The sequence below is a fragment of the Papaver somniferum genome, chromosome 4 (assembly GCF_003573695.1).
Source record: "Papaver somniferum cultivar HN1 chromosome 4, ASM357369v1, whole genome shotgun sequence".
Taxonomy (NCBI): domain Eukaryota; kingdom Viridiplantae; phylum Streptophyta; class Magnoliopsida; order Ranunculales; family Papaveraceae; genus Papaver; species Papaver somniferum.
This window is the reverse complement of record NC_039361.1, coordinates 66,412,479-66,432,769: the sequence shown is the minus strand read 5'-3', so window position 1 is coordinate 66,432,769 and position 20,291 is coordinate 66,412,479. Positions and strand designations below refer to the sequence as shown.

The window sequence follows — 20,291 nt, the reverse complement described above, 5'->3', positions numbered from 1 at the left end:
GATATCACGTGTGACGGTGACACATCTCACCATAAGAAGTCGACACGTAGGTGACATGTGTCGTGATTGGACGGTGACACGTCTCGTAGATGAACTTCACTGAATATCACGTGCGAGTCACGTGCTTACTTCTTCATCTCAGTCCGTCAGATCTTTCGCATACGTGGCAACATCTTAGCGATTCGGGGTATTTTTGTCTTTTTTGGCACGTGAGAACTCGCACACGCGGAGTTAACTGAGATTTCTAACAGTGGGGCAGTTTTCCAACTTTTTTTAACGTTGGGGCAGTTTTCCAAGATTGCAGTCCAAATTGGGGCAGTTTCCCAATTTTCCCAAAAGTATTTGGACTTGCAAAACCAAATTTCCTTGTGCTTGAATTGTAATGTCGTAGTGATACCTGATGTTGAATAGAAATTTTAAGCTCTCTGGGTTGTTTTATTTTAGCTTATTTAATGTTGAACAGGTATCAGGTCCGGTCGTGGTTGCGGATGGAAGGGCAGGGGTTTCTACGAACCCGTTTTACGAACCCACAAGGTACTTCGGGGTAGTTGATTTTACCTTTATAAAGAAATTGAGTATACGCTCCTGACTTACGAATTCTGATGTTATTGCAGCCTTTTCCTGTGGAGTTAGAACCTGGAATTTTGGGAAATTTTTTTGACAAATTAGAAGCATCATACAGCTTAACGGTATTCTCCTCCGACTTTGTATCATGTTTCTTTCTGATATAAGTTATGTTTCATCATACTTTTCCAGTGAGATATAAATTATCCTAGTTTGCAGTTTGTTATCTCTAGTTTCTGACCTAACTTGTTGATATTTGCTAGAAAATAGCACCAGTCTGCAGTTTGTCATGTTTATATGGTTTGAATGTGGACGTTGATCACAAACCCATCCAATAAATGATGTTTTCATTCACTCAGACTCAAGTCTTGATTGCAACTAATATGTAGCTTAAGTATGTGAATGGATATTTTATGAGATGTCACTGCCTAGAGACTATGAAGTCTTCTGTAACATTCATTCTCTGTCACTGATTTTTAGTCTCTTCGTATCATGTTTTCTTCAGTTTAGTGGTTGAATTACCTACTTGATTATGGGTTTATTCTCTAATTTGGTAATGTATCTCTATCGAATAAATGAGAAATGATTGGGATGTCATTGCGCAATCTAAAGAGAAATTTGAAGCAAAACAGATACATGAACTAGAGTCTGTGATGGCTAGTGAACATATCTAACAACTCTCTGAAGATACAATTTTTAATATCAGCCACATGTAATCTCTATAGATAGATGGAGCACAAGGAATAAGAGTCTGTCGAAGATGAGGCGTCCGTGATAATAATATAGGAAGCAATTGGATGGCTAGGTGTTTTAACTCTTTGGATTTCCGTTCTTTCTGGATACCTCGTCAATGCGATAGAGGTATCATATACGACACTGTACTGGGCCTCTATTATCATGCGACTCATCTAGTACTGGTACGCGTATGGTTGTTATAAACATACTCAATCCTATTAAGTTTATTTAAACGTTTTCATTGTTTTAATAACAACAACATGAACTTTTATATACTTAAAAACTATAAAATACACTCAATTAGGTAGCACATTTCCTTAACTCACTTGAATGCAGCCTAATGCTACCCTATTAAGTCTTAATTCCATTTGGTTGCACATTAGAATCAGCAAAAAACTTACAGATGTCCTGCAGCAAAAATTTCACTGATGCAACTCTTTCTATCTCAGGCTACTTGTGGAATTGTGGACATAGTTGAAGGAGATGCTGATAATCAGTCAAATGTCCTGCAGTACGTCAAAGAATTGTAGAAAAAGAGAGAGTAAGTAACATAGTTAAAGGAACAGAGTCCTCTATAACTTATGTGAATGGTTGATTTGTTGTTTGTTGTAGATATTGAGCGGCTTCATGCTGGGAAAAGTGGAAGACTATCTCCAGCTGTTAGTGGATAGCTAATTTTCAGTTAGCCATAGAAATCTTAAAGCCACTCCTACAATGGTTGTTCTTTGTGCAAATTCTCTAGATATACTTAAGAATCATCTCTGATCAAAGCTTAAATCTAATACATAAAAGATTAACCTGAATGTGTCTTTTCCCGCAGCAACCGGATTCCTGAAACTGCTTTGATTGCGCGGTCTTATATTCCAAACAATGTCTCAGAGATACTAGCACTTTGGAGAAACGACCTCAACAAGGTTTGTCATTGTCTTAGTCGTATTCTATGTTTTTATATTTGTTTTCTTTGAAGTGGTAAATTATAGGTACACAAATTCTTAAGTACTCCTTTACCATTTGATAAAATTCATGAACTGAAAAACCTTGCTTTTGTTATCTGCTATACTATTTAGATTGACTTTTCTCTTTATATGGTGTATATGGGATTTGCAGGTCGCAAATATGAGCAATAAGTCCCACTACTTACAAGGATGGTTATGAAGCAACAAGAATCTATACTTGTTTGAGCATGTAGGTAAAGAATGATATTGAACTTGTCTCAAGGTCTTGTGCCTTTAAAGTTGTATCTGTTACTGTTATTACACTTAACATTACAACTGCAGAGTTTGCATGTTCTTAAAAGTTAGGAAATATTAATATACTTGCCATTCTTTTGATACTACGCACATAATTTGTGTATTTCTAGATACAGCTTGGAACTTAAGAAATTTATATTGCCTAATTTGTTGTTCTTTGTCATTCTTTTGCAGAGGTATAAATAAGATCTCTTTATTGTATGATTTCATGAATTTCCCAAGTTCAATGATGGTTAGCATTCATAATTTAATGTATGAAGTGATCATGTATTGCCTATGTCTCTTAGAAACTTACGGTTATATGCTTTGGTTATTTAGACTTGACTATCTTTTAGAATTGTTTTCCAGGAATTGGAAAAGGAACATACCGGGGAAGGTGTACAAGCAGCTGAAAGCTTTGTGGTCCTTGAAGGCTACAAGAAGTTGGGAGGGAATCTCAGATTAATAAAGTATAGATGATTCTGTATAGTTGGGAGTTATGAGGGAATCTCAGCTGGAAACTGGACTATGACATTCCCTCTCTGCTCACCTGTATGTTTCTCTACTGAGATTTCTTTATTTGGCTGTTACTTGTCATTATTTGAAAGCAAAAAAGAAAATTAGGAAATAACCTTATGTTTTCTATTAGTTACATCCTTTCTCATTCCTTATAAACTGAAGAGTAAACCCATGTATGCCGTCTCTTTTTGAATTGGAAGATTTCTTTGTTCAATAATAAACAATTATTTGGTGTAGAAATTTACGCATGTTTGTTTTTCCTAGCTTTTCAGTGAATTTCAGTACTTGCTGAAAAGGTTGCAGGGAAACTTTGCTTTAAGCTGGTTTTGACCGGTCAAAACCACTAACTTTTTTATGTTGCAAAAATTTCGCAACTGCAATATGTTGTTGCGAACTTCTAATTTCGTAACTGTTTGAAACTGTTGCGACCTCTTAATTTCGCAACTGTTGCGACAATTTTACGTTGCAGTAGTTTGAAACTGTTGCGACCGAAAATTCGCAACTGCTTATGAGCCGTTGCGAAAGTTTGCAACATCTATTTTCGTAACAGATTGAAACTGTTGCAACCCCTCTTTGCAACTGAACTCTACCGTTACAAATCGCTAAAAATGGTGTAGTGAAATTTGTTAATATTTTTGGTTTACAGACAGTTAGATTATGAGTAAAAATTCTGAGTATGCTGGTTCTGGTGGATTAAATGGTTTGTTTGAATTGCAGTGTGAGAACTCTCTCAAGGATGAGTTTGCCAAGTTCCAGTCAGTTTATGAGAAATTTTCTAAGGAGAAAGCAACACATTTGCAGGCGTTTGAAGGTAACTATCTTCAAGAATATGAGATTTCATTTGCTGGTAGATTCTTGTTTGAACTCTTGATAATGTCAAATTAACATTACAGTAGCAAATATTGGGAAAAAAATTATTTGACCAAGAAATCATTGCTGTTCATATCAAAATGTTAGCCTAACTCGTTTGGAAAATGAGACTCATTAATAACGGCACCACTTATTTTGGAAATCACACTGAATGTTCAACTAGCGGAGTGTACTCATTGCTTCTGACCAACTAGCGGAGTGTACTCCCTGGGCAAGGCCTGTAAGGTTAAACAACTCAGTTGGTATTCCTCCATAGATTAGTATAAGGTACTTGGAGTTTTGGAACATGTCTAAATTTCGTCATCTGTGCGAACATTTTTCACTAGTGAATCTTTGAGATCGAACTGTATGTACAGCTAGAATGGCTTCGCAAATTTTTCCAAAAGGGATTAGATAGATGAACTAATTATCATTTCGATCCACTAAAAAATGTTGAAACTTAAGAACTGTATGGTTTACTCAGGTAAAGACATTCTTTTTGCATTCTAGTGTTTTTTGATTCAAGCTGCTTGATATTTGATGTTTCAAGTGGCTGTTTCACGTGATTTGAATGGGATTGGACTTGCTATAGTTATACCAGCTATTCAGTCCCTTGTGGCTGACTCAACTGATGACCATAATCGCGGTGTAGCTTTTGGGTGGCTTCAGGTAACAGGAAATATAAGGAAAATTCTTGGTGGTCTGTTGTCAGTTCTTCTAACTTCCACATCATTCATGGGTATTGATGGTTGGAGAATTTCCTTCCATGTCGTTGCAATTATTAGTGTTATCGTTGGAATTTTATTGGGATTGTTTGCCAAAGACCCTCGGTTTGTAGATAAAAGTAGTACAGATGGTTCAAGTTTTGCAAAATCATTATTGTTAGAGTTCAAGGAATTTTTTCAAGCAGAAAAATCGGTGATGAAAATCCCATCCTTCCAGATTATTGTATCACAGGGAGTTGGTGGATCATTTCCATGGTCAGCTTTGTCGTTCGCACCAATGTGGTTGGAACTTATTGGCTTCACTCACAAACAAACAACACTTCTCATGGGTATGTTTACAGTTATTAGTTCTATTGGGGCACTTTTCAGAGGAAAGATGGGGATGTACTCTCCGTCCGTTTTCCGAATGTAGGCAGGATCTTTTATCTCAGATAAGTTTTTTGCTGTTAGGTTTGCCTGATGATCCCAACACTGCATTCAGACACGGCCTAATTTTGTTCATCATGGGTTTGTTCATAACCTGGAATGCTACTAAGTTGATTCAGTAAATCATTATATAATCATTTACGTTGTTGCATTATAAGTTAAATATTTATTGTTTTTGCTTTATATGTACAAAGAGATTTCATATTTACATGTCATATGTATATGTAATTGATGGTTACACATGCCAATATGCATGTGTAATTCCTAATTACACATTTTACATGCATGTGTAATTTTCAGTTACACTACCCATATCCATGAGTAAGTCCTAGTTACACATGCTAAAATTAACAACAAAATTGTTTTTTGCATCAATTGATTTTGCATTTCTAAATCTAAGTGCATTGCTGGATATCTTTGCTTATGCATTTAATTTTTGCAGATTGCTTCTGAACGGCTTAAGCACAGAGTGTTTGAGGTGTATCTTGCTGATCTACAGAACGATGAGGATCAGTCCTACATAAAGATGCGATTGAGAGTGGAGGATGTCCAAGGAAAGAATGTTTTGACTAACTTTTGGGTAACCATTATAAACTTAAGGTCTCTTTGTCCTACTTAAAGAGTGGAGGATCAGTCCCACACAAATAATGGTTTGACTAACAAATTAAGGTCTCTTGTCTGTAAGTGGCAGACTTTGATTGAGGCTCATGTTGATGTGAAGACAACAAACAACTTCACTCTGAGGATGTTCTGTATTGGCTTCACTCAGATGCGTAAAAATCAAGTCAAGAGGACCTCACATATGCTCAATCAAGCCAAATCCGTCAGGTAAGGGTTTCGACTTCACTTTACTCTCTTCTTTGAACTGATTGACCCTTGCTTGTTCTTCTTCTGGTGCATCCATTTTATTTCTGTGGAAATATCACATGTACTAAAAATGTTAACGGATACATGTACTAAAATATCCATTTTATTATACTGAAGTATGCCATACGTTGTTGTTGTTGATCCTCAGTTATGTCCGAGGATATACTAACTGAATGTGTAACTTCTAGTTACACTATCTAATTGGATGTGTAACTTCCGATTATACATGTCATATGCATGTGTAACTTCCAGTTACACAAGTCGTATTACACATTTATTTAAATTTTTATTGCAACTGATCTCTTAATTGTAATTTATTCGCTTAGTTCCTGCAAACTAGTAAAGTAGTTTATTTGCCAGTTGTGCATTTTTTTCTTTTTTAAGTTGCCTTGTTATTGAGATCCGATCATAAAAACAATTTTTTTGTAGTGTGATTACAGTTCAGGAGATTTCATCTAACAAGAAGAGCAAATACTTCGTTTTAATCTGATATTATGGTACTTTTTTGTCTTATTACTTTTGTAGGACAACTATATGTAGAACAAACTTGTGAGACTTGCATGCGTCTTTATTCATGCCCTCATTCGGTATAATATAATTAATGGTGAGTTACCCTGTGTCATTTAAAACTTGTTTTTAGCTCTGACATGTATGATTTACTGTGCTGAGAATTTAGAATCAACTATTGTTCTTGTAATATCAGATAACTTGTCTTTGAACCTTGTTAGTATGATGCTTTTGATGGAATTTTTCGCTAGTAAGATGCATTTTTAACTTCTAGTAACACTAGTCAGACGCACTTGTAACTCTTTTGTACACATGCTAAAATGAAAATATTTTATAGCCAAAATTTTTTGCATGTGATGCATGTTTAAATGTTTAGTACATAGAACATATGCTAAATATATGTGTAACTAGAAGTTATACATGCTAATTAGATGTGTAACTTCTAGCATGCTGATTGTATGTGTAACTTCTGGTTACATAGATTTTACTTGCTTACGAACTTTTGCCTCCTTTTATGTGGTATTTGGCTATATTTTTTTTCTCTGGAACATGCAGATTTGCTTAAATGGTCTCGCTGGATTTGGAGTTGACGATGAATACACAAATTAGACGCATGTGTGACTCTCAGTTACACTAGATAGATGCATATGTAACTCTCAATTACACTAGACAGATGCGTGTGTAACTTCTAGTTACACATGCTAAGAAATTATTATATATGAATATTAAAGTAATACATGTACTTTTTTTATGCGTTATTTTTGATGTCTATTTTTTGATATGTAACTCTGCATTACACACGTCATAAGGATGTGTAAGTTTTGGATACACATGACATATGCATGTGTAACTTCTATTTATACATTCACAATATACTTTAATAATTTTGGACCTAGATTTATTAATTTTTGGCTTAAATTTAAATTTTATTTAATTCGGAGCTTGACAATATATAAAAGGGTAGGGGTGAGCATTTTACCAGTAATCCGAGGATTTAACCTGGACCAACCGTTCTTTTGCGGATGGATGCCCGAACCGTTCGTTAGTGGATTGGATGCGGATGGAATTTTTGAAATCCAACCGATTACGGGTCGGACCCGAATGCAATCTTGAAAATCCGTTGGACATCCATATCCGTTAAATTAAGTTCTAGAAAATACCTATGGATCATTTAGGAATTTTTAAGGTGTTTGATTGGGATGTTGTACATGCCATTTTTATATTTGTATACATATATAGGATATGTAGATTTTATAAGTAGTTACTTGTGTTGGCTTTATTTTCTTTATTATAAATTTTAACTAAAACAAATTCATTGGATTATCCGCATCCAATCCGTCCATCCGTGCATCCATTGGATCTGGATTGGATGCGGATGCCAAATTTAAAATCCGTAGTGCAATAGATTGGATGCGGATGAGGTGAAAACCGGTCCATACCGGTCCATGCTCACACCTATAAAATGGTATGGATGTCCTTTAGTAACTCTGGGCCTAGATTTAAACTTCTTTTAATTAAGGACCTCATATTACGGTTATCCGTGGATTGGGCCTTAGCCTAATTTTCCGTTAGATTCAAGAGAGGCATCTCATCTAATCCAATATTTAGTGGATTATTTAAGAATGGACTATGCCGGATCCACCCACAAGTGGGCGGGTATCCACATGCCAAATTGCAGGTGGATTCAGCCAGGATTTGTGGGTTGGGCCACCCATGCTCGCCCTACTGCTGGTAATTCTCGGACTTGGTCAAGCGTTAGGGTCTTTAGTAGCGGAGTAGGTAATGTCTAGTATAAAGTGGGGGACTGAAGTGTCATTCTCGGATTCTCCTTGTAGAAAGGGAGATGAAGGCTGCAGAGCACTTTCTCTAGATCCGGACTCTTCGAATCCGCGAATACATCGAATTTCTCTGTGAAATGACTTTGCCGATCAAGATTTTGAATGATGTATTGCTTTTGTATGGAACACTTACTCGCTTACATATACATCAACCCTAAAAAAATTATCATTGTGGTATTGTGACTATTGTCATAATGACTTAGGGTAAAATATCGTTTGGTCCTTTTTTAGGTGGGTCTATGTCTGTTTAGTCCTTTGGTCAAACGCCTTTACTGTTTGGTCCATAATTAAAAAGAAACAACCAAACAGACAATAATACCCTTACCTTAACTGTTACCGCCTTCAACCCACGATCTCCTAAAAACGCGTCAACTGTCTCTTTCCTTCTTTTCAGTTTCATTTTCAGAGAACCACAACTTCTTCATCTTCTTCACTCCAAAACTCAGAGAACGAACATCATCAAAACCAAGAATCCACCAAAATCAGTCGAAATCATTTCAACTTTCGCAAATCAAAATCAAAATAGTCTTCAAAATCAGAAAACCAAACCCAGAAAATCGAAAAACCCTTGAAAAATTGAAGAAATCAAAACCCTAAATGGGTAAATCGGAGAGGAAAGTAGTAATAGATACGTCTTCAGACGAAGAAGTTGAAGAAAGAGATATCCAATTAGTTGTTTTCGAAGGAGATAGTCAAGAAGAAGAAGAACCAGTGACAAAGAAATCAACAGTAAAGAAAGCAGCGAAAGGTAAAAACACTAATTCGAAGTTGATTTTTGATCTGTTTGTTGTTGAATTGAGCATGTATTCCAATTTTTCTGCTGTCTGCATGTTTCTCCTTTGGTGCTTGCCGGACTTCATTTCTAGAATGAAGTCTAGAAAAATTGTACTGAGTCCATCTTTCTCATTTGATGTTTGTCGGACTTCATTTCTAGAATGAAGTCTAGAAAAATTGTACTGAGTCCATACTTCTCATTTGATGTTTGCCGGACTTCATTTCTAGAATGAAGTCTAGAAAAATTGTGCTAAGTCCATATTTCTCCTTTGGTGTTTGCTGGACTTCATTTCTAGAATGAAGTCTAGAAAAATTGTACTGAGTCCATGTTTCTCATTTGATGTTTGCTGGACTTCATTTCTAGAATGAAGTCTAGAAAAATTGCGCTAAGTCCATGTTTCTCCTTTTGTGTTTGCCGGACTTCATTTCTAGAATGAAGTCTATAAAAATTGTACTGAGTCCATGTTTCTCCTTTGGTGTTTGCCGGACTTCATTTCTAGAATGAAGTCTAGAAAAATTGTACTGAGTCCATGTTTCTCATTTGATGTTTGCCGGACTTCATTTCTAGAATGAAGTCTAGAAAAAATGTACTGAGTCCATGTTTCTCATTTGATGTTTGCCGGACTTCATTTCTAGAATGAAGTCTATAAAAATTGCGCTAAGTCCATGTTTCTCCTTTGGTGTTTGCTGGACTTCATTTCTAGATTGAAACCTAGAAAAATTGTACTGAGTCCGTGTTTCTCCTTTGGTGTTTGCTGGACTTCATTTCTAGAATGAAGTCTAGAAAAATTGTACTGAGTCCATGTTTCTCCTTTGGTGTTTGCTGGACTTCATTTCTAGAATGAAGTCTAGAAAAATTGTATTGAGTCCATGTTTCTCATTTGATGTTTGCTGGACTTCATTTCTAGAATTAAGTCTAGAAAAATTGCGCTAAGTCCATGTTTCTCTTTTGGTGTTTGCTGGACTTCATTTCTAGAATGAAGTCTAGAAAAATTGCGCTAAGTCCATGTTTCTCCTTTGGTGTTTGCTGGACTTCATTTCTAGAATGAAGTCTAGAAAAATTGTACTGAGTCCATGTTTCTCCTTTGGTGTTTGCTGGACTTCATTTCTAGAATGAAGTCTAGAAAAATTGTACTGAGTCCATGTTTCTCATTTGATGTTTGCTGGACATCATTTCTAGAATTAAGTCTAGAAAATTGCGCTAAGTCCATGTTTCTCTTTTGGTGTTTGCTGGACTTCATTTCTAGAATGAAGTCTAGAAAAATTGCGCTAAGTCCATGTTTCTCCTTTGGTGTTTGCTGGATTTCATTTCTAGAATGAAGTCTAGAAAAACTGTACTAAGTCCATGTTTCTCCTTTGGTGTTTGCTGGACTTCATTTCTAGAATGAAGTCTAGAAAAATTGCGCTTCAAGATTTTACAGTTCTTATCTACATTCTTATACCTGCATATTCTACCTATATTTTGTACAAAAATGAAGTAAGCCGGTGTTGACATTATCTAGATTCATTCTTGTGTTGGTTCTTCTTTGAAAACTTCATTTTATTGAATGAACTTCGAAATGCTTGAGAGTTCACCAAGTAGAATGAACTGAAGTATTGGTCCTTCTCAAGCCACACTTTATCTTCTTTTATAAGCTACTATTTACAAAAATGTAACCATTAATCTTTTTTTATTTTGTCTTTAAAAAAATTATAGATAAGAAGATAAAATGCAGCTTTGCTGGAGCCATTGCTCTTGCTACTAAGATTAAAGCTCTTCCAAAACATGAGGCTTTGAATGAAGAACAGAGAGATACTTTGTATAGGAGTCCGTTGGGGAGTGTAGACAAAGTATTTCTGGAAGGGGAGATTGTTGCTACTGAATGTATTAAGTCAATACCTGTTGTCCAAGTTATCTGTGATGCACATCAGTTCATTCCTGAAACAAATGACCATACGTTCGTTTTCAAAGTAGGGGAAGAAACATATGTGCTAAGATCATCACCTGAGAAGTTGTCGTTAGTGTTTGGAATACCATGTATTCCTGGAGGTGGAATAGAAGAATCTTTCTTGGACACTAGAAACGTAGCTAACTACACTACTAGAAGGTTCTATCGAACCTACTAATTTTTTCCACCTAAAAAGAAACTTTCTGATATAAAGAACACAGAATTTAAAGAAAAAAATCGTTGAGTTGATTAGGAATAGAGGATCTACTGAAGATCTTGTAACCATGTTTGAGTTCTTTCTATTGTCTACTATTTTTCTTACTACTGGTGATGGAGGTTCCATCCACACCAAGTACCTAGCCTGCCTAGAGGCAATAGATAGAGTATCTCTGCCGCATCTCATACACAAGCATTTAATGGAAATCTTGAGAAGAGGTTCTTCCGAAGGGTGTTACCTTTATTTGTTGGTGAGATGAAATACTGTTCATTTTTTCATTTTGAGGTTTGATGTTGAAATGAATTGTTGCTGATAACTGACCAGTATAATTCTTCTCTTTTACAACCTTGGTTTGCTGAGCATTTAAAGAAATTAAAACCCAAGTGGCAGGTGAAGAAAATAGTAGACTACCGTCCAAGATTTGCAAGGTGGAATATCGATACCATTTGCAAACACTTAACGTCTAAGATGAAAGTTGATGATTTTGGAGAGGTAAAAATCTAGTGCCATTATATTTTATTCAATTTCGTATAATGAACTATGCTGCTTTAAGATAAAACTGGGAATTCATTCCACAAAATGAACTCTGACTGTTAATGTCGAATCATCTGATGTTCTGGTTCATTCTCCTTGTATTGTAATGGATACCTACAAGGAATGTTTAATGAGTGTGTTTATTGTGTGTAATGAAATCAATTTTTTTTTGTGTGCAGCTGTCGGATATGTTCTTGGAAGAATATACCGATGCTGAAAACAAGCTCCTGCAAAAGCAAAAAGCCAAGACAAAGGCTGAATTGCTTGAGGAAGAATTCAGTCAAATGAATGCCCAGATAGAACACATGAAAGCTACGCATGTTCAAGAATAGAGGACCTGAGAGGTAAACATGCTCAAGAGATACAACAGTTGACAAAGAAGCATACTGAGGAGATGTTGGATCTTTTGTTAAGGCAGGAAGACCTTAACAAATCACTTGCAGAAGCCACAACTTCGAAGACACTCTTTGATAGAAAGATGGAATGCCTTGAAATATACTTGGCTTCAAAGCAACCCGAAGTTGATGCATTGCTAGCTCAAGGAGGGAATGTGGTGAAATTCATGGCAGACCAGGCATCAGAGTACATGTGTACTAAAAGTTTCACTGATGAGCATAAGGCTGCTAAAGATATGCAATCAGATGCTGTTGTGGATGAGGCAGTGGAAGCTTGTGTTGGAAATATGAATGATGATGTTGGAATTTCAAACCCAGATGCTGATGTGGATGATGGAATGCAAGCAGTACCAGATGTTGTAAATGAAGCTGCTGGAGGTTCTGATCATCTCTTTCCCGCCTTATCTGTTGGATATCCTTCTGTAGAAGTTGATGCAAGTGATATTCAGCAAAATCTTCTTGATGAGATGACTGAAGTAGAGCTTCCTTCAATTCCAAACAACACCGCAGCTCCTTTGAGTATTGATCAATGTGTGAACCTGGGTAAGAATTCTAAATTTTTTTCTTCCTTCTGCAAATATTTTAGTTTTACTTTTCAAGCAGAGGTTGTAGTTCATTCTCATGGATGAACTCTGGCTACAGTATAGAATTTGGACTTCATTCTGGAAATGAACTCTGACTTTTCAAGCAGAGGTTGGAGTTCATTCTCATGGATGAACTCTGGCTACAAATATAGAAGTTGGAGTTCATTCTTCTGAATGAAGGTGTATACCATGTTTGATGTTTGATGAATAATACCATGTTTTCTGGAATTCATTTCTAGAATGAAGTCTAGAAAAATTGTACTGAAAATTGTTGTTTGAGTTCATTCTTCTGAATGAATGTGTATACCGTGTTCTATGAGATCCTTCTTTATAATGAAGGTGTATACCAAGTTACCTCTTTGATGTTTGATGGACTTCATTTCTAGAATTAAGTCTAGAAAAATTGTAAAGAGCTCATTCCTATAGTGAACCATGTTTCTCCTTTGATGTTTGCTGGACTTCATTTTATAGAATGAAGTTAGTAGATCTATATGATGATGTTGTAGAATGAAGTTAGATATATTTATGAGTTCATTCTTTAGAATGAAGGTGTATATTTGTTTGATTTATGCTTCTTGAATTATTTGTAACAGCAATTGACACAGATGATATATTAGATAGAGAAGAGCATGTGAGTCTGTAGTTTATTGATGACAAGAATGAGAAGAATGAGGATTTGAATGATGAAGAAGCTGACACTGGCATCAAAGCTACACTAAAGGCGATCAATAATGACTGTAGTCCTCCTAGTTTCTCGATTGGGATGACATAGTACCAGCCCACCCTTGTGTCAAGAAGCAACTGGAGTGGTTACTAGGTCAAAGAAAGCAAAGAGAACTGTCGCAGATGTGGAAACAGTTTCTCAAATAGTTGCAGAACTGAATGAAATATGCCTTGGTTCATCGATGGAGCAGACACAGAAGACACATGTGAAAGTAGTACCGGAAGAAACTAGTAGAATGGCTACTAGATCAAACAAACCAGTGAAACCAATAGGGGATGAATTCATATCAGGATCAAATTACAGTTTAACGAAAACAAGATTCAGACTGATGTTGAACAAAGAAAAGAAGGTAGTGGCAAAGGTACCACCTCAAGTTGATAGAGATAAAGAAGTGAAGAAGAAGAATGTACCACAGGCGCAGCAAGAGATAAAGAAGAACCATGTTGGTAAGAGGAAAAGAGTATCCGAGCCTGCAAATGTTCAAGGAGCAACACCACAGACGCAACAAGAACATCAGATTCAAAAAGCAGCAGCACAGGCTCCTCGAAGAGTAAGACAAGAAATCAAGCCAAATCTACCAGAACTGAGAGGATCTCCTTTGTACCACATATTTGATAATGCTGCGCTGGCGGTATTTGGTGATTTCTTCGGCAAAGCTATGACTACGTATGTTTCTATTACTAACTCTTTATATGTTTCTCTTCAATAATTCTTTTTTGGTATAAACTTTTGACAGTTCATTTTTTCTTTTTATTTTTGCAGTCAAGCAGCTTGGAAAGCAGAGAATCACAAGCAAATTCCAATTTCAGTTCAAGGGAGTGAAATCGTTTCTCTGTTGTTCAATGATTACTTGGATACCACCTTGCTGGATTATTATATATACAGAAAGTATAAAGCTGCAAACAACTATATAATGCTCAATGATATCGAGGACAGTGAGACTCGAGGAAAGTATATCAACTTCGAGATTATAAATTCAACAACATTCGTAAGTGTGTTTCTTTCTATCCCATTGATAAAAAGTGAACTGTTTGCTTGCAGTTTGTCTGATTTAGAGAAAAATGCATGCCTATGAAGGTTATATTGATTTTTATCTATTTGAACTGTATAATCCAGCATGCATAGAATGAGAACTGCTTATCTAATTCATTTATCTTTTTGTTTTCAGACATTCTTTGCGTGGCACAATGAACTTAAGAGAACATAAGAAGTTGATCAGTTTATAAAAAGCATGCCTGAAAAAACCGAAAAGCTGCTCATTCCTATGAATACTGACCCACACAGTGGTAATGCAAAATCAAAAGGGTCACTAGGTGAACACTGGCATCTGCTTGTTTTTGACATCGACAACTACACATGAGAGCATTACAACTCCATCAAAAAGGGAGAACTTGGTAAGCAATGCAAAGCTGACGCAAACATAATGGCTATGCACTGCATGAAACACATCAACTTGTGGCTACAAGATCATGGTAGGCTGAGATGCAGCAACGTCAACTTTGAAAATCTTCCAGGAGTGCCAGATCAAGGATCATATCCAGATTGCATGTTGTACACCTACTATTGGATCAAGAGAAGTGTCAAGCCAACCATAAACAAGTCGCAGATTGAAGAAAGCTGAAATGATAGAGAAGATGCAATCAAGAAGTGTTGGGATGGCCTAAAAACTTCTTACTGTATCAGGGGATGAAGAGAGCTGGGGTGAATTTTCCAACTCAGAATACCTTAGCAATTGCTTACTTGGAACATATTAAACAGACAAAACTCTTTTTAACTATAGTATATTGCACAGTAGATTAATTCTTATTGCAACAGAAAATTCTTATGTCTAATGTCACCTGAATTACCTTCTAATGTAATTGATACTCTAGTATGTTTTATGTTTTCATCTATCATATTTTGGATAGTATATAACATCAATGTTCTATCTTATGCCTTGTCTTTCTGTCTTATTTTCTTATGAATTTATTTTTTGTAGCATGAATGTTCCTTCTTTGATGTTTTGGTGGACTTCATTTCTGAAAATGAACTTTATGGAATTCAAGTCAGTTCTAGGAAAACTAGTGTTTATTCCTGAAAATGAAGTTCATTTCAGTAAATGAACTGATAGAGGGGCGGTTCATTCCAGATAATGAGAAAATTATGCATTGTCTTACCATCTAATGGATACCTATTAACTCTAGTACTTCAGCATTTTGTCTCCTGTCTTATGTATACCAGTTCATTTACCAAAATGAATTCTATTGGTCATAGGAAAACTTGTGTTCATTCCTGAAAATGAAGTTCATTTCAGTAAATGAACTGATACATATCCCTGATAATGAAAAATACATATCCCATAGAGTTGATTTGTAGGAAAAATACCATAACCTGCTACAAAATATCAGTACATACATATCCAAAAAGAAATAATATTTAAAAAAAGTATTTCTAATAAAAAAATGGAGTTCATTACATAAAATGAAGTTCATTCCAGAAAATGAAGCGCATATCAAAAGGTTAAAAAAAAAAAAACTACAACCAGTGCATAATCAAACAGGTAAGAGAAGTTCATAAAAACATAAAAAAACATAAACTAGAAAAAAAGGTTCATGCATACTACTCCATCATTAATACACGACAGGTAGCTTTGTTGTGGTTCCCAATCTTCTTGCAATTTGAGCACTTCATAGGCCTCCTCTCCTTCTCATAAACACCACAGATGCGCTTCTTTGGTGGTCTTCCTGGAGGTGGCCTTGAAATACCAGGTAGGACTCTCTCTTCAGGTTCATACGCTTCTGGCCTGTCGTAATTGGGAATGGGTCGAATTGCAGGAGCATACGTATGGCGAATACGATTCGAACCAAAGTAAGGCTGAACAAACCTCAACATCTCAATACCACTCATAGTAATAGCAGCAGTGGCGTGAGCACAGGGGAAACCAAACACTTTCCATATCTGGCAAGTGCACGTCATATGCATCAGATCAACAACATGAGAGCTAGGAGAGTGAACCTCATATATACCATTACCTGACTCCGTAACACTCCATGGACGAGATGGGAGTCAAACTATCACTATAATTTCTACCGAGCTCACGCCTTTCTGCACTCATCCTCATAATATTTATCCTAATCTCATCAACAAGAGCAGCTGGAGGCAGATCCCTTTCAGGAAGAATCCAGTTATTGAAAGACTCTGCAATAGTTGAAGAGTGTGTCCCATACCTACATCCTATGAAGAAAGCATTTGCCTAATGCTTGGGATCGATATTTCTGATGTACTTGGCAACCCAACCACATCCTATGATACACATCTCATTTAAAGCAGACTCATATTTAGCAACATTATAGCAGTATGCAGCTTTATGGAACAAATCTTGAAATTTTTTATACTTCTCATGTGATTTCTTGATGGGGAGGTTATTCTTCAAATGATGGAAACAGTAACTATGATAAGAGTTGGGAAAATACTTGGGAATACATTGCTTCAGCCCTTCATGACGATCAGTGATAAAGGTGATAGGACGAGAGTCGACACAATGCTGCAAGTTCTCCATAAACCACTCCCACCCTTCAATGTCTTCTCTAGGAACTAAAGCATACGCAAAAGGAAAAAATTCTACAGAATGAAAAGAACACAAAAAAGAACTAAAAGTCAGTTCATTAAAAAAATATCTATAACAAAAATGAAAGTTTCATTCTTAAAATGAAGTCCATTCTGTAGCATGAACTGTATAATCAAAAAATCTATAACTTTTCTACACTTCATTCCAAAAAATGAAGTCCATTCTGTAACATGAACTGTAGAATAATCAACATCTATAACTTTTCTGCACTTCATTCCAACAATGAAGTCCATTCTATAACATGAACTAAGACCTTCTTCTTCAAAAAATAACAAAGTACAACATAAACAAAAGCTGCAGGAGTTCATTCCCCGCTTATGAACAACTAAAAAACTTAACAGAGAAGCTTCATTCATTCACATTGCTATTAAAAATAAAAAAAATAAAGGTTTCATTCTATATAATGAATTCCATTCTGTAGCCTGAATTTTATAATCAAAAAATCTATAACTTTTCTACACTTCATTCCAGAAATGAAGTCCATTCTATAACATGAACTGTAGAATCAAAGCAGCAGGAGTTCATTCCCACTTATGAACAGCTAAAAACTTAACAAAAAATAAGAGTTCATTCTTAAAATGAAGACTATCTAAACAAAATAACAAAAGTAAAACTGATAGAAATTACTTTCTTCTTGAACATAAAATGAGTTCATCCTAAAAAATGAAAAGCCTTAACAGAGAAACTCCATTCATTCACATTGCTCTTAAAAATCAAACAACAAACTAATATGAGTTATTCAGAAAAGAAAGAAAATTTACCTTGGTTTCCATTCACACCAGTGGCAGCCATCACTATTCCCTTGAATCTCCCATTGAGAAATGTAGCATCACAGTAAAGCATAGGGCGAATGAACCAGTATCCTTCCATACAGGCAACAAAACATATGAAAAGCCTCTGAAAACGTTTAGTCTTTGTATCATACTCAAACTTAATATAACTGCCAGGATTGGTAGCCTTTATTGCTTCAACATACCAAATAAGATCTGTATAACTTTTTACATCATCGCCATATATCTCTGCATTAGATGCTTCCTTCCCTTTATAAGCATGATGGTATTTTATGTCAATTCCATAACAACTCTTCACCTGAGCAACCATATCATTAGGCTTTATCGAAGGATTTGACTGTATTTGATCCTTGAATAGATGCTTAATCAATTTCTTCTTCACAGGTGGGTCCTTCAGCTTATAAGCACCACCACATTTATGCTCCCCATTGAATTCCTTGATAGAAAAGACACTTTTAGCGGTATCGATTGGAATACAGTGCAGATACCAAGGACATTCTGCATTCCTACCACACTTGCCTGTGAACCTGAGTCTGTCATTCTTAACCTTTGCAACTGTATAGACAGACTTGCTGCAGTATTTGCTGACAGCTAAGCGAACCTCATCAACACCACCATGAAAAACTTGACCAACACCTTTAAAAATATCTTCCCAACCTTCGGATAAAAGAGGTTTCAATTGCTCATGACCTTCCGTCAGGTATTTAATATTTGAAGTCTCAGTGAACCCAGTGCATGATTCATCGTCACTGAGCGACTGCGTGGAAATACCAGACGAAGAGCTAGAAGCAACACCATGACAAGCCTCCTCAACAAACAGATCAAAACTTGACAATTCCCTTGAACAAGTAACAACAATTAGACCTTGAAGAGAATAATCACAATTAATGAGAGCTTTATCACAACGACTAATAAATCTTATGCTCCGAGGAGTCAAGTTTCTCCAATAATCACAAACAAATATTTTTAAGTCACGAATCATAGTATCTAAAGAAACTTTCAACGGAATACCATCCCCTTTGTAATAAACAACAACATAACAACTGGATAGGGCCATACTAAACCTGAAAAATGAACACACACACACAAAATAGTTCATTATTGGAATGAAGCTGAAACAAAATAGCTTCATTCAATAACATTCTAACAAAATAAAGAGTTCATTCCACGAATGAAGCCTTAAACAAAATGATCTCATTCATTAACATCCTAACAGATAAACAGAACAGCAACAATACTTCTTCCATGACAAAAAAAGAAAAGTTCATTCCCGAAATGAAGCCTTAATAGAATGACTTAATTCGTTAATATCCTAACAGTACTTCTTCCATGACAAAAGAAGAGTTCATTCTCGAAATGAAGCCTTAACAAAATAAAGATTCTTAACAGAACAACACTAATAGATTCTTCCTTAAACAAAATAAAGAGTTCGTTCCAAGAAATGAAGTATTAACAGAATAAATATTCTTAACTGAACAACACTAATAGATTCTTCCTTAAACAAAATAAAGAGTTCATTCCAAGAAATGAAGCCTTAACAGAATGACTTCATTTCGTTAACATCCTAAAAAAGATAAAAAAAAAACAAAGCACCAACAGTACTTATTCCATGGTAAAAGAAGAGTTCATTATTGGAATGAAGCCGTAACGCTATTAATAGCTTCTTCCTTGACAAAATAAAGAGTTCATTCTAACAAATGAAGCCTTAACAAAACGATTTCATTCATTCTAATCAAAGAAAAACTTAGCTGATCTATAATTCAAGGAAAGGATTAGCGTGAAAACTCACCAGCAACAAGAAGAATTCAAAATCAAAATTCCAAAAAAAACACCGATCTACGAATCTGTAATTCCAAAAAATCAACTCCAACTAAATCAATCTTCACTTCAAAAAAGTCTCGAATCAAATCTTCAAAAAAGCCTCTAATTAAATCTTCGAATCAAATCTTCTGTAATCAAAATCTCGAATCAAATTCACTCCAAATCAAAACACCGTAATCAAATTCACTATGTAATCAAATCAATCTTCATAACCAAGTCAATCTGCTGTAAATCGAATCGATCTTGGTATCAAAAATGAAATCGAGGAAGATTTCGTAAACCCTAGAAAAAAAAATCTGCAGCAAAAGAAGAAAAACGAGATCGAAGTAGGAGAGAGAAAATTTTCTTGAACCTGAAATTTATTGTTAATGTTTCTTGTTTATATATGTCGGTAAAAGGACCAAACAATAAAATTTAGGACCAAAAGATAATTTTTGCACGTGCAGGGGTGTTTTGGTAACAGAAAAAGAATATTCCGTGTGGGTGGACAAAACCCTAGGACCAAACTATAATTTTCAGGACCAAACTATAATTTATATTGTCAAAATGGACCAAACAGACAATTGACTAGGTCAATTGGATTAGACTCTCTCTAATATATTATTCCTAGGACTATATGGTATTTCCTTGAATGACTTATCCTCTCAAACGTAAGTG

The 20,291-nt window shown here is 35.6% G+C and overlaps 2 protein-coding genes and 1 pseudogene across 2 annotated transcripts; 2 read left to right on the top strand and 1 right to left on the bottom strand.

Annotated features, from left to right (window-relative positions):
- Positions 1–4,436: 4,436 nt before the first annotated feature.
- On the top strand, positions 4,437–5,169 carry LOC113272644 (annotated as a pseudogene).
- Positions 5,170–5,256: 87 nt separating this feature from the next.
- Positions 5,257–7,030, top strand: LOC113272643 (40S ribosomal protein S3a-like). The gene is made up of 6 exons (XM_026522453.1): positions 5,257–5,271; positions 5,490–5,627; positions 5,739–5,875; positions 6,440–6,450; positions 6,555–6,637; positions 6,977–7,030. The coding sequence occupies exons 1-6, from the start codon at positions 5,257–5,259 to the stop codon at positions 7,028–7,030; spliced, it is 438 nt and encodes a 145-aa protein (XP_026378238.1).
- Positions 7,031–16,013: 8,983 nt separating this feature from the next.
- On the bottom strand, positions 16,014–18,870 carry LOC113272642. Its single transcript, XM_026522452.1, has 4 exons — positions 17,784–18,870; positions 16,692–16,988; positions 16,432–16,592; positions 16,014–16,352 (listed from the first exon to the last, which is right to left on the bottom strand). The coding sequence occupies exons 1-4, from the start codon at positions 18,868–18,870 to the stop codon at positions 16,014–16,016; spliced, it is 1,884 nt and encodes a 627-aa protein (XP_026378237.1).
- Positions 18,871–20,291: the final 1,421 nt, after the last annotated feature.

Bases quoted from the DNA above. Each gene is read 5' to 3' on its own strand.
- LOC113272643 (XM_026522453.1), top strand. The intron at 5,628-5,738 runs GTAACCATTATA...TGTAAGTGGCAG, and splicing joins ATGTTTTGACTAACTTTTGG to ACTTTGATTGAGGCTCATGT. The intron at 6,638-6,976 runs GTTAGTATGATG...TGGAACATGCAG, and splicing joins ATAACTTGTCTTTGAACCTT to ATTTGCTTAAATGGTCTCGC.
- LOC113272642 (XM_026522452.1), bottom strand. From the start codon at position 18,870: ATGGCCCTATCCAGTTGTTATGTTGTTGTTTATTACAAAGGGGATGGT. The intron at 16,989-17,783 runs GTAAATTTTCTT...CGTATGCTTTAG, and splicing joins TGGTGTGAATGGAAACCAAG to TTCCTAGAGAAGACATTGAA. The intron at 16,593-16,691 runs GTTGGGTTGCCA...CAACTATTGCAG, and splicing joins GATGTGTATCATAGGATGTG to AGTCTTTCAATAACTGGATT.